Source organism: Kickxella alabastrina, assembly GCF_025024165.1.
Source record: "Kickxella alabastrina strain RSA 675 chromosome Unknown BX661scaffold_18, whole genome shotgun sequence".
Taxonomy (NCBI): Eukaryota; Fungi; Kickxellomycota; class Kickxellomycetes; order Kickxellales; family Kickxellaceae; genus Kickxella; species Kickxella alabastrina.
This window is the reverse complement of record NW_026251489.1, coordinates 403,742-417,169: the sequence shown is the minus strand read 5'-3', so window position 1 is coordinate 417,169 and position 13,428 is coordinate 403,742. Positions and strand designations below refer to the sequence as shown.

The 13,428-nt window shown below is 46.9% G+C and overlaps 6 protein-coding genes across 6 annotated transcripts; all 6 read left to right on the top strand.

The window, feature by feature from the left end:
* Nucleotides 1-32: 32 nt before the first annotated feature.
* Nucleotides 33-1,932, top strand: BX661DRAFT_185585 (uncharacterized protein). Its single transcript, XM_051536821.1, has 2 exons — nt 33-1,311; nt 1,716-1,932. The coding sequence occupies exons 1-2, from the start codon at nt 97-99 to the stop codon at nt 1,719-1,721; spliced, it is 1,221 nt and encodes a 406-aa protein (XP_051390257.1). The 5' UTR covers nt 33-96; the 3' UTR covers nt 1,722-1,932.
* Nucleotides 1,933-2,715: 783 nt separating this feature from the next.
* Nucleotides 2,716-4,556, top strand: BX661DRAFT_225817 (uncharacterized protein; the record flags this gene model as incomplete). Its single annotated transcript, XM_051538952.1, has 6 exons — nt 2,716-3,238; nt 3,576-3,623; nt 3,663-3,900; nt 3,952-3,974; nt 4,221-4,412; nt 4,454-4,556. The coding sequence occupies exons 1-6, from the start codon at nt 3,078-3,080 to the stop codon at nt 4,554-4,556; spliced, it is 765 nt and encodes a 254-aa protein (XP_051390256.1). The 5' UTR covers nt 2,716-3,077.
* Nucleotides 4,557-7,355: 2,799 nt separating this feature from the next.
* BX661DRAFT_155260 (S-adenosyl-L-methionine-dependent methyltransferase) lies at nt 7,356-9,210 on the top strand. The gene has a single exon (XM_051533269.1). The coding sequence runs from the start codon at nt 7,420-7,422 to the stop codon at nt 9,085-9,087; it is 1,668 nt and encodes a 555-aa protein (XP_051390255.1). The 5' UTR covers nt 7,356-7,419; the 3' UTR covers nt 9,088-9,210.
* Nucleotides 9,211-10,844, top strand: BX661DRAFT_185581 (uncharacterized protein). Its single transcript, XM_051536820.1, has one exon. The coding sequence runs from the start codon at nt 9,238-9,240 to the stop codon at nt 10,789-10,791; it is 1,554 nt and encodes a 517-aa protein (XP_051390254.1). The 5' UTR covers nt 9,211-9,237; the 3' UTR covers nt 10,792-10,844.
* Nucleotides 10,845-11,477: 633 nt separating this feature from the next.
* Nucleotides 11,478-12,331, top strand: BX661DRAFT_185580 (putative N6-adenine methyltransferase-domain-containing protein). Its single transcript, XM_051536819.1, has one exon. The coding sequence runs from the start codon at nt 11,531-11,533 to the stop codon at nt 12,209-12,211; it is 681 nt and encodes a 226-aa protein (XP_051390253.1). The 5' UTR covers nt 11,478-11,530; the 3' UTR covers nt 12,212-12,331.
* Nucleotides 12,332-12,397: 66 nt separating this feature from the next.
* Nucleotides 12,398-13,390, top strand: BX661DRAFT_199736 (uncharacterized protein; the record flags this gene model as incomplete). Its single annotated transcript, XM_051538352.1, has 1 exon — nt 12,398-13,390. One exon carries the CDS (start codon nt 12,398-12,400, stop codon nt 13,388-13,390), a length of 993 nt encoding a protein of 330 aa, XP_051390252.1.
* Nucleotides 13,391-13,428: the final 38 nt, after the last annotated feature.

Sequence of the window (13,428 nt, the reverse complement as noted above, 5' to 3'; positions counted from 1 at the left end):
CACTTGCGTGCACCATCTCGCACATTTAATTTATATGATTCCTTTGTACTTTATTGTATTATTTTGTCATTGACTTTTCTCGCCCAGACGACAACAATGGCCAAAAGAGCACGGCTGGATGATGGCAGTAGCAACATCAACAACGAGCACACCGGGCAGCCGCAAGAAATTATCATCGATTGCCAACTGATACAGGATAAAAAAGAAATTGCTCTTCCCCCAGGAATCGGTGCCATATCTGCAATTGCTACATGGACGAGGTCGCACTCGTGTGTGGCTAGTGCTGGCGTCGGTATTGATGTCGGGTCCTTACAGCAGCGCGCGGCAGAGGTTGCGGTTGGGACAGATACTGGCTACACTGCTCTCATCCGTGATGATGGCTCGACAGTGGCTCTGGAGAACAGCGGCAGCCCCACAATCCAGCGCCTATTGGTCAAGGACCCTGGTGTGGCGTCGGGAGCTAAATATTTGATTCCGGATGTCGTGTCTGGCGACTCTGAAGGGCGAGTGTCCGTATATAAGAATGGGCGGATGATATCGCGCAACACGCTGTCTGCACCAGTGTCGGCTATTGCCGAGGATTGCAATCCGCATACGCAGCGGAGCTTTATTGTCGGAGATATGAGCGGCTCCGTGACCACCTGCCATGCCCAAGACATTCTATGGCGCGCACAGGTATACTACCCTAAACAAAGCAGTGACAGGGACAGCAGTGCCGTGGGTACTGGTTTGGAGTCGGAAAACTCACTAGAGCAAGGCATCTCTAGCGTATGTTCTGTGCGGTTTCCCGACGACTTTGGTATTCTGACTAGTTATGTGTTGGCGGCAAGTGGCGGCAACAGCATCCAGATTCTTTCTCGTGGCCACCCAGTGCTTTCCGTGCCTGTATCGGCGCCATGCAACTGCATGTGCTCGGGGGATTTTGTTTCCCAAAAGGACAGAGACGCCAAATATGCAACCGCTGCAGACCCTAGCACTAGCACCCAGGCCATGTTTGGGGATGATGCCGGACGGCTACTTGTTTTTGACAACTTTGAAATGATTCCCTACGCGCAAGTTGACTATCCGGTCACCAGCATTGCAACCATTCCTCTGCGCGCCCTTGCCAATGTCGATGGGCCCGACGTTGTTGTTTGCGGGACTCGCTCGAACGTAGTATATGTGCTACACGCCAAGAAAGTTGTATGCACTTTTACAGCAGACTTTTGGCCCGTGGCTGTTGATGTTATTCTTCCGAGTTGCTCTGAGATGAGCCCGGCCATAGTGATCGCTGAGAACAGGGCCATCGAGAACCGGAAAACAGCAGGATTTCTACACAGATTTTCGTTAGAGCTTAATGTCGTCTAATATACATTATGTTGACCAACAGCAAACCTGGAAATGGTAGTTCGACCATTTCTTGTTTTGTTTACAGAGCAACTGTGCATTGCACAAAACTTGGCAAACATTTTAAAAATTAATAATAAAAATAATACATGTATTTATACCCTCCATTATACAAACTGTTTTTGCACAATACGCCCAACACTGCTTTGTTGCCATGCAATACTATTTTTATAGGCAAAGATAAAAAGTGGCAATATAAAGTCGAAATGAATAAGAATCACCAAATGAAAACCATCAAGGGTCATGCTGCCATTTAAAAGAGAGCGGCAAGAAAGGTTGAGTTGTTTTTTATTTGTATACATGCGTTCTTCATGTTGATAATTGTTTACCTTTGACAAACACATAGATATATGTGCACAAATGCACAGATACATGCAAACATACATAATAATTGTGCATATAGGTGAAAAATTCAAAATCCAAATGTCAAGCTATCTGAAATGAAAAAGGATGTGCATTTCACACTGCACATCCAACCAAGGTACCCACTGTAAAATGTACGTGGTTGAGGAGCGCGAAGTAGAATATATGCCGTGTCAATTATCGGAAATATTTCCGATTGCGTCAAATGGTAGCATATTGCTCCTTTTTAACAGTGCTTATATTGTCAATTGTGTGAGCTATTTAATGATGCCGGCAATGTTGGCACAAGGACTCTTATTTTGGCTATTTGACAATCAAATAATAAAAGACAATACATAATTTTTTATAATTACACATTCCATTCTGTGCTCAACCACTTTGTAATTTGATTGTTTGAATGAAGAGCACGGGGTATGCAGTGTGAGCACCGCAAATCCGTTTCTTCCGAATTTACAATACAATCTGTTAAATTGGTTTTATTTCCCCTTTTTAAATCCCTATTCTATAATTACCAACCATTGAGGCATGGGGCACGAATGTACAATAACCGCAGAGACCATATGATGCTTTATTTGAATGCAATATGGCATACGTGGCAAATGAGTGATACGCAATTTAAAAATAATAGTAATAAAATTGGCGACAAATTGGCCTCGATGTGTTCCAGTGCAAACAACACTGGGAAACTCTGTGCATCGTGACGTTTTTATGTTGGCCTTTCATGCGGGCATTGAAAATACAGGGTTTATGCGGGATGTGGGGGCATAAAAAAGGAATGCCTGTTTTGGACATGGGGATGCATCCGAAAATTAAACGAAAAACGATATTGTTAGTAAAAAAAGTGGATAATCGCATTGCATTTTTAATACAATTAGACGAGCATAAAAATTTTTCTGGTTGCAATGAATGAGAATGTGAGAGCATTTTAAATTTCGGAAGCGAAAAAACAGGATTAAATAGGTTGGGCTGTTCCATGTCGTTTCTTGTTATTTGTCATGATCTTGTAGTAAGGCCTGAGTCTATTTTTTATTGTTGATGCTGTTTGATATAAATATCTGCTCTTGTACCCACTGTCTTTTAAAAAGAGAATATGCAAACACACTTTCTCATGTTAATTGACCTATTTCATAAACTTTAGCTACCATTTAAACACCAATTTGAATCAGCACGATTAACGACCAATTGTTAAACTCGCCTTGATAAATCCGCTACTAAACATCTAACACCGATTTCACAGTACACCAAGGGACCTCAAGTTCAAGCTCTTCTTCTACCTCTTCTGTTTTTCACTCATTTGTTCTTTAAATAACCAAGTAACCCTATAGGCAATGTGCCACCGCCATATCATCCCTGACAATAAGGCCAAGGTCGTCGCTGTCTCTGCTGTTCTACGTCTGTGCCGCGAAGACTACTTCTGCACAATCTGTGGATATAACGCTTTGTCGCCGCTTCATCTTGAAATTCACATCGGCGAGGTTCATGGTGAGGCGTACTCTGACGAGGATTAAATATCTCCTACTGTACATGCGTGTGTCATAGATGTGCTGGTGCGGTGTTCTGAGCTCTATATAAGTATATTTGCGCAAATCGTCTCGCACACCAATGTCTCTCCCTCTTTATTCATTATTCGTAGTGTAGGTTTTATATTGAATTATAATGTTATCAATAAAAACAATAAAAAAGATAGAAAAAACAAGTTAACCCGCTTGGTCGCCGGCAAACATTTTCATACCAGGAAAAGCTGTGACATTGACAATATCGAGCAAACTTGAATCAAGTGACAAAGCGCTATGGCCCTGTTGAATGACTAAACACCCGTTCTGCAGCTTGTGGCCGCGGCTGATAGACACGCTCTTTTTGATTCTGGACAAGAGGTCACCAATATTTTTTAATATGTACAGGCGTTTTAACAGTGCCGTGAATCACCTGGCAGTATATCTGCTTAATACCGCGTCGCACAAGATCGTGAGTAAAGTCATTAAAACCGGGTCGCTCTTGCAGCCCGACGGCTTTTGCTTCGACTTTACCAGCAGCCCCCTGGCAAGAAAACAACTGAGCAAGATCAAGCATCTCGTCAACCAGGCCTCCCTGGACTACACAAGTGCGAGTGTTTGCCAGATGACATTAGATGAAGCCAAAGCGCAGGGTGCCGTGGCCATGTTTACCAAAAAGTGAAATGCAGAGAGCGTGCGCATTGTCAAGGTTTCTGAAGTGTTGATGGAGCTGTGGGGGGGGGGCACGCACTTGTGGTTGGAACAGGCAACATTCCAATTCCAGATTGTAACTTAGGACTCTATTGGCGCTGGGACAAGGCGCATAGAGGCTGTCGCCAGCCTAGCAGCCTCGCTTTAGATACAAAAACAGCTTGGGTACGCCCAGGCCATTGCATGCACGCTTGATGTGATCAAGATTAGCCAGATAAAAAATACACCAGTTCGCTGCAAAGCAAAAGGTCTTGCAGGACGAGTCAGATATGTGGTTGCGCGCGGCAGCTATCAATTTGCACCACATTGCTATGCACTCGACGACCTTGGAAAACTCAACACGCCGACAATTATCCATGTTTTTCCGAACTCTGTTAACGGTCTTGACTCTGCAATAAACGGTGGCGACGCGCGGATTATCGTGGATAAGGCGTGTCATTTGCGTGATACTCGACCTGAGTCAGCACATGTGGTTATAAGGGGAATGTGGTTGCGCTAAGCGTGGATTCCCAGAGCGTCTCTGGCGTCCAGGCCGGCACGCTGCTTTGTGGAGTGTTGGTCAAGCATCCAGGAAATGGTGGTGTCCAAGATACTTTTGCGTAAGAAAATTTAAAAACTGCTGTTTCTGCGGCCGAGCAAATAGCAATGCTATAGGAGATTATTATTACAATCGCTGATAATATGTTGAAATATGTTTGCTGAAGCAAGCTTTAAAGGCTCTGCCACATTGAAGCTAGTTCGTCGATTTGTATTGTGTCGAATTAGAATATTTTGAAGTAATTAAAAGAGTAAACAAGACAAGGTAAAATAAAAGCGCGTGATAGCAGCTATAAGTTTGAAACGATATAAAATATAAATATAAATATTTCCACTTAACACCAACTTTTCCATTATCCATTATCTATTTTTATTTTCTTTTTCCATTTTCTTTCATTTCAATAAAGTTATTTTATTATAGACAAAATTATTTGTAATATTCAAGGTAGTAGACTGGCAACTCTCTGCCAGTCGGCATTGTATCATGCCAGTTGCCGACACCGTTATCCTGTGGCAGATCAGTGAAGACGTCAAGAGGAATTTAGTTACCATTGGCCCCATATCTCCTCTTTCCAGCGCCCTGCAGCACCAAATTATATGGAGCAATAGGCTCCAAATCCAGACCCCAAAACTCATCCCAGTAGCGATCCTGCTTCTGCTCCTGCTCCACATCCTCCAAATGAATAACACTGTATTTGGGGTATGGCACGAAATTGGAGCCAACCTTGGTGGATAGTGGGCTGGTTCCGGGGGGGGGGGAATGGCAACAGTAGCAGCAGGGTTGGAAACATAAGCAGGCCCTGGAAGATATTGCATTTCTGCCCCCCTGGCTGCCTGCTGTCTGTTGGCTTTGTGCATGACTGAAGACAATATCTGATGGCTGCCTGGGGCAGGGGCATCAGTCAGGACAGGAGAATATGAGCCCGCCACCTTCCTGGCCATCAACTTTCTGTCAGCTTTGCACATGAGTACAGATGGTACACACTGGCCATTAGGGCCAGGCATATTAGTCATTGCAGGGAAATATGAGACCAGTGCCTTCATAACTACCTACAGTGTGCTAATCCTGCGCATGCGCTTGATGGATCTTTGCTCTCTGATCAGGGCAGAGGTAGATATGGGGAAGCATGGAGGTGCATCTGCAGAAGCCACTGCGGGGTTGTTTGCAATATAATGCATGATGTAATAACTCTGGTTGGCCAGCTTCCTGTCAGTGTGGAGTCTCGTCCTTTATTCAGGACTGCACAAATATAAAAGGCAAAATAAATATAAAAATAGCAGATAAATACAATATACGTCGGGAAAATGGAAAAATATGGCATAGGATAATGAAGCAATGTACCTTAATTTCCAGCTCCTCAGGGTCAGACTGGGAATTCCGCTTGCACTGGACTGCCTCAGTAGGTTTGAGGATACCTACAGGCGGAAAAATTCTGCTGCCTGCCCCTACATTAAGCGACTTGCGCCCAGAACGAATTACACACATGTTTTATGATGGGAAATAATAGATAATTATTAAAATAAATATAACAATTTCAGCGACGTCCTTATTTGTACAGAAAATCGACAACTTTTTTGGTTACTCTGAATTCGAAGAAAATTCGGGTAACTAAAAATAAAAACAACCATTACTTACCTTGAATATTTTTTGTAGTTACTGTTGTCAGTGGTGGTGCTTGGTGGTGCTGTTGTTGCTTAGTTGACGTCAGAGTATCAATATAATTTTATGTAAACAAAAATTAAAGGAAAAAAGGTAAGGGAAAAAGAAGTAAAAGAGGGAGGGAGATAGGGAGAAAAATGGCTACAGCGCCTTTTATTTCCACACAACCACTCCATTTTTTGTTGAAACAATGTCTTCACCAAAAAATAAATAAATAAATGTGATCGTGAACGCGAACACGAACACGAAAATTGGTAGCTTGTTAGCGGATAAAATATGTTTGATGAGTCTGCACATACATATGAGCGCCTGCTATTTAGCAAAATAAAAATATATGCGCTTTCTTTGCTCCCTGTCTATATTTTATATAGCTTTCAGCGGAGTAGATGTTCAATTTAGATGAATATGAATATGGATGAGCAGTCGTTGCAATAAACCAGTGCTGATATTAAGCACTGGTCTGCATAATTTTGCAAATCGCTGCTAAATGCGGAACTAGCTTAGCTCGATTTACACAACCATTAATCGGCTAAACAAATATTCGCTTATTAAAAACCTGAAGTATCACTTCTGTCTCTTTAATCAAACGATGACAATTTGTAGTAAAATAGAGCTGGAAGGCTCGCTTGTTTCGGTTTCGGTGCATAGTTCACAATTAAATGAGACAATTTCGCAATACCCACGGTATTTCATTGATGCGCGCAAGGTATAATCGATGGGTAAACGTTTCCGTTTGCTGCTTAATTGGCAATTCTGTCCATATTTCAATCCTTGACAGCAGCAAAATAAATAGTGTTAAAAATAGTAAAAACCTATATATGGAATATGAAAAATCATTTTTTTTTAAAAAAAAATGTATCCCAGGTCGTGGACTCATCCATATCCCCTATTCGTATGATTTCCTCAATGGTATTGTTTAGCACAAATAGTTATTTGTTGTCGGCATTGGCTTGTGCATTAAAACAATTTGTAACAATAGCAATTATAAATAGCGCTCAATTATTGCATGAATTGAAAGCTTCCTGCGACTTAGTCTACAGTACAACAGAGTCTCGGTAGCTGCACCGGTCTTTTTTCATTTGATGTCAAAAGAAAAATACATCTCAATCACGTGAGTTCCCCATTGACACTGTAATTTCCAAGTTCTGAAAGTGAAAATTTTTCGCTTTTTTTTATAATGCAGTTTTTTTTCTGCGTCAACTTTGAAAAAATATTACAAAAGGAGTTATTTTGTCTCCACATTAATTATATAAATATTTCTAAATAGAAATGCATTTCTACGAACAGGCAGGTGACATCCTTCGGCGACTGGGGCGGCATGAGGGATCGATAAAGAGCCAGACAGTCGGCAATCGGTACCTGGAGGCCGATGACAAGCGTAGAATGTACGCATTGATCTGCGAGACGCTCAAGTACGCAACGGCACTGAGCGTGGCAGTCGAGCGCAGTGGCATTATGAAGGAGAAGGCTTTGAGCAAAGTGACCGAGCAAATGGCCCTGGTCATGGCGCATGACTTGCTGATCTCGCGCGGCGGCTTGCAGCACCGCGGCGCAGATGCAAAGCTTAACCTGGCGGTCCGCAAACGCAAAGAGGCTTTGGACAAGGAGTTCAAGAATTATATGGTTGAGACAGGCGCTCAGAGCATTGAGGATCTGATTCCGCTGGCTCTGCGCGACACTGCGACAGCGACGTTCCGGTACGTGCGTGTCAACCTGATTGCCACCACGGTGGACGCAGTTATTGAGGTGTTTATCCGTGATGGATTCAAGCTTGTCGAGGATGTGAAGATGCTGAACGTGAATGCGCATCGGTTTATGCGCGACGGTGACCTGTCTGATGTGCTGGTGTTTCCTCCTGGGACCGTCCTGCACTTACACCCGCTGTATGTTGACGGCTCCGTGGTTCTGCAGGACAAGGCGTCGTGCATGCCGGCGCACGTTGTGCAGCCGCAGCCCGGCTCCGAGGCCCTGGACGCCTGCGCGGCACCAGGCAACAAGACCAGTCATATGGTCAGCCTGATGGCCAACAAGGGCCGCGTGCACGCCTTTGACATGGACTCGCGGCGGATGCAGACTCTTGTGGAGCTCACAACCAAGGCGCGGTGCCGCATTATCGAGACACAGTGCATGAGCTTCCTTGACGTCGATCCGCTCAATCCGAAGTATGCCCAGGTGGAGTATGCGCTGCTGGATCCATCGTGCTCCGGGTCTGGTATTGTCAACCGCATGGACGCCCTCGTTGATTCCTATGCCTCAGGCGGTCGCCCGCAGGAGCCGCAGGGTGGACGGTTGGCCGGACTGGCCGAGTTCCAGATTTCCATTATTATGCATGCCATGCGGTTCCCTGCCGTCAAGCGCATTTCGTACTCGACGTGCTCCGTGCATGTCGAGGAGAACGAGGCCGTTGTGGCCGCCGTGCTTGCTGCGCAGGACGAGTTTGGCCTGGCACCGGCCGAGCAGGTCATCCCCACATGGAAGCGCCGCGGTGTGGCCGAGGGAGGCCTGACCCCTGAGCAGGCCGCCTGCGTTGTGCGTACACTGCCCGAAGACGGTACCAACGGTTTCTTTGTTGCTGGATTTGTGCGCCAGAAGCCCGCCGACGTGGAGGCCACCCGCCTTCATCTCCAGACCATCTGGGCCGGTCGTCCAGCACCACAGGCTGCCAGTGACCCCACGCAGAACCAGCACCAGCAGACGAACCAGAAGAAGCGCGAGCTTAACAAGCCTGCTGATGGAAAGCCTGCTGGGCCCATGAAGAAGAAGCCCAAGCCCACTGTCGATACGCGCAAGCAAACCAGCTCGCTGAACGGCCAGCGTGCGCGGTCGGCTGTCACTGCCAATACCCCCCTGCTGCGGGTACAGGCGGCGGGTCTAAGGGCAAGAAGCGGTCCAAGAGACGGGTCACATCGGCGGTCACCCAGTGAGATATATTTTTGAAATTATCTTTTAAGGTGATCAAATCTAATCGAGAAGCTAAACACATGCAAGGCTGTGCTTGGGCAGTTCAAAATAATAAAAGTAGCGTTAAATAATATCGTTTGCTGTCGCTCCCTTTTCACCTCTTTTTTCATATTTTCGTGTGTTATCATGTCTTTTAAATTCAATTGGGGCAGTTTTCCGCCCGAATTCAACAAGGAGGCGTTGGAAATGCTGACTCAGGCGCTGAACAAGGGGGCCAACAAGCCGCCCAACCTCGTGGGCCCGATAATAGCCAAGGAACTTGATCTGGGCAGCAACCCGCCGCAGCTGGACATCCTCGAAATCAGCGAGCTGGAGGAAGACCGGTTCCGCGCAATGTTCCGCATGAAGTACGAGGGCGACGGCTTTCTTGTGCTTCAAACCCAGGTACAGGCCAATCCCCTGCGGCTCACACAAAGCGAGATTCCGACGATGCCCCAGATCGGCGTAGTTGCCGCCGCCCAGCCGCTTGTGGTTCCGATGCTTCTGCGTATCTCGGGACTGAAGCTGCACGGCATCATTGTCTTGGCCGTGTCTAAGCAGGATGGTATCACGCTGGTGTTCCGCAGCGACCCACTTGTGTCAGTTGAGGTGCATTCGACTTTTGATTCGGTGCCATCCGTGCGCCGAATGCTGCAGAGGGAGATTGAGGCCACACTGAGGACGCTGTTCCAGGACGACTTGCCCGTGATTGTGCACGAGATGAGTGTCAATGAGATTCGCAGGGCCAGAGAGGCCAAGGAGCGCGAGAGGAGGGAATACATTGAAAGGCAGCAGCAGCTCATCAGAATGCAGCATCTGCAGGTGGTCGGCTCGGAGTCTGCATTGTTGCCGCAGCAGCGGTTGGTGGACACAGCGGGTTCAGAGTCAGACTCAGTGTCGCTGCATCACCAGCAGCTCATGGCATCGCAGCTGCACCGGCGGCTGATGGAGCTCTCACAGAGCGATGCAACGGCGCTACGGAACCCTGTAATGCAATCCGACTATGCGCACAGCACGCGGTCGGCGGAAATCCCAATACAAACCCAATGGCCGGCGACAGGATCAGCATCCGGACGGCTCCACCACCGGACCAGCACCATGGGCGGCACAAGCATGAGCGGTGACCCACAGACCCTGGAGCAGTTTCTCAACGACGACTGGGAGCGCATGCAGCACAACCAGTCATCATCGGAAACTCACGAATATTTGCATAGCGATAGCATGGATCACCAGCACTCAACTGGCGACCAGACCAATGGTGTGGTTGTGCGTGCATCGGATAATGCTGTGGCCGCTCGCTTGGCCTCATTGATGACTATGGGCCAGACTCTGTCGCCGTATACGCAGCGCTTCGAGCACACAACGATGCGGTCGGATGTCAATCCGCGCTTGCATCCGCCGCCGATATTCACGTTGCCCAATGCCGGGTCAGCATTGACGCCCCCGCTCATGTCGCCGGCGGGTCTATCTGGTGCTAGGCAGTTTTCTTTCAGCTCTGCTGCTGCTGCTAATACTGTTTTGGGTGCGGGTGCTTCGTCAGGGACACCATTTTCGGCTACCACTCCGCCACTACTTGCGTCCGGTGGAAGGTCGCCGTTTCCGAGGAACCGCACATTGCGAAGAAAGGTGCATCGGATAGGTGGGTTGGGCCAGAACAACAGCAGCAACGGCGAAGGCGAAGGCGGCGGCAGCAGCGCGTAGCTTATCCTTTTTTGTGTATAAAAATAACTGATAATAGAATGCATTTGAAACTATGCATGCCTTAAGCAGCTGTCGAACCATGTTGGCGGGCTGCTGTGCTTTTTTAATTGCAGCGTATAGTCAGGAATCAAGGAAAGGGGCAGCCAAAAAAGAAGGATCGGTGTTGTGGATGTAGTGGTCTGTGCATTGTCGCGTAATACCTGCTTTTCAGTCAATTGCCCTCTTTCGATTATATCATCTGGGACTGCTTGGGTTGATAATGTGGTTCTGATCAGTGGTGGATCAAAAATCAAAACCACACGTCAAACCAGTGACGTTGCTTTAATGGTCCAGCGAGGGTTTCCACCATGTAACGTTTAATTATTTTTGTAGATATAGATAGCTAGAAAGCAGGCCCACACAGCGGGTTGAATCTTCTGGCCGAATCGTTAGTATCCATGTTGCAATGGCACTCTAAAAAACTATTACATGGGCGAGCTGTATTTTTTTTGCACAAGCCATTTTGTGTAAACATTCTAGTGACAGGAAACTTTGAAATACCGATTTTCCATACAGTTTTGTTTGTTTAATATTGGGGAAAATCTATCAAAAAAATTTATGTATTCTTGGAAGCTTCTTTTTCAGACCAAAAAATAAAAAATATTTTTTATTTTTTGGGGATAAAAACAAAGTTTCCTTCTATTCACTCATTTTTTCATTTTTTCATTTTTTACCTTTTATAATTTTGTTACTAATAGAAATGGATTTCGATGATATTCCCGAGCTCTCTGCAGACACGCTGGCGCTGCTGCAGTCGTTCCTCGGTGAAAAGCAAGAGCTCGACGACCGGTTTGCCAAGCTCCAAGGGAACGCCGACGCAGAGTTTGAGACACAAAAGATAACCATGGACTGCTTCCAAGAGGACTGGCAGCTCAGCCAGTTCTGGTACAGCGAAGCGACATCCGATTTTATTGCCAGCCGCGCGCTCAAGAACACGCAGCAGGGCGAGAAAATAGCCTTTATCAGCTCGCCCTCTGCCTACGTGGCATTCCGCAATATGGCCCCGGAGCGCGCCATCGATGCCTACGTGTTTGAGTTTGACAAGCGGTTTGACCTGTTCAAGCAGCAGTTCGTGTTTTATGATTTCAACAGGCCGTTGGGATTTTCGAAGGTTGAGGAGATGAAGGGCATGTTTAAGTTTATTGTGGCGGATCCGCCGTTCTTGAACGAGGACTGCTTGTCGCAGACTATGGAGACTGCACAGCATATTGCTGCTGAAGACGCCTTGATTATGATTGACACGGGCGCGGTCATGGAGGAGCTGGCTAATAAGTTGGTCGGCGCGAAGATCACGGGCTTCCATCCTGAGCATGGCGGCGGTCTGTCGAACGAATTCCGCTGCTACACTACGTTTGAAGATGACAAGCTCAAATGGATATAGAAGAGCCCTCTGAATAAAAAATATTTGCCCATATTTTCTTTGCTTCTTTGAGCGCCGAGCCGAGACGTATATTTTTCATTATTTGTTTAGCAAGTGGAGAAAACATTTTTTTTTGCAAAAAACCTTGTTCTTCAAATAAACTCGTATTATTCATTTACTCTTGTATATATTTTCATTTGCTCAAATATGTTCTTGCTTCGTGTGCCTTTCAGTATGCTCAAGCAGGCTGCGGTGTGTCAGCAGCGCTTGTTTTCTGCATCGATATTTGTTGGCAAGGACAGCCCTCTGGGACAGCTAGAGAGTCTGGCCAAGTTGCTGTCTGATGACGCTCGCAAATCGCCCAAACCTGATGCCACATCTGAAGAAGCGGTGCCAACCATGCCGATGCTTCCAGAATTTCCACTGGATATGGCGGCCATTGCGGAATGCGAGTCCGAATCCGATGCTCCAACCGTCACAAACAAGCATCAGCCCAGCTCATCATTATCATCGGCACCGGCATCGGCAGCAGCAGCAGCGTTAATAAAAACCATCGACAGACCCCAGCCAGCAACTCGCAGAAGATGGTCGCGCGAAGAAAAAGCACGTCTTGTCAGAGTAGTCGAGCTTTGCCGCAAGAAGAGACATGGAACGTCAGTCTGGCCGAGAGTGCAGCATCACTTTCTGGACCGCACCTCCGTTGCGTGCCGAGACGCATACCAGAATATCCTCAAACTAAACGCACAAGAAGGCTTGGCTCCAAACGAAGTGAGTCCCAGCCACCGTCTCACAATAGATAAGGGTAGCAGGCGGCGGCAAACGAGCTCCGAGTTGGAGATTGCCGCATTGACCGATGCAGTGCGCAAGTACGGTGAACACAGTTGGACGGCTGTGGCCAGGGAGATGGAGAGAACCACGGGGATTGTCAGACTGAAGGGCGTGTACAGCAATATTTGGAACATGAAGGTGTGCCCAAAGGCGCTGAGCGCACCGCCATGGAGCATTAGAAAGTCTGAGCGGCTGAAGCAGCTGGCCGAGGAGCATGGCAGGGATGAGGTGTTCTTGACGTACAAGTTTTTCCCCGAGTACACACCTCCGGTCATCAAGACGATGCTCAACCGTATCGGCACAGATCGGGAGGCGCTGGACTACAGGAGCCGAAAGCCCACAGTCCACAAACATACATTCAAAAAGAAATGAAAAATCTGTATTTCAGAGAGAAGATAAAGACAATTCTT

What these genes read in the sequence shown, in the direction of transcription:
- BX661DRAFT_185585 (XM_051536821.1), top strand. Translation starts at nt 97, where the DNA reads ATGGCCAAAAGAGCACGGCTGGATGATGGCAGTAGCAACATCAACAAC.
- BX661DRAFT_155260 (XM_051533269.1), top strand. Translation starts at nt 7,420, where the DNA reads ATGCATTTCTACGAACAGGCAGGTGACATCCTTCGGCGACTGGGGCGG.
- BX661DRAFT_185581 (XM_051536820.1), top strand. Translation starts at nt 9,238, where the DNA reads ATGTCTTTTAAATTCAATTGGGGCAGTTTTCCGCCCGAATTCAACAAG.
- BX661DRAFT_185580 (XM_051536819.1), top strand. Translation starts at nt 11,531, where the DNA reads ATGGATTTCGATGATATTCCCGAGCTCTCTGCAGACACGCTGGCGCTG.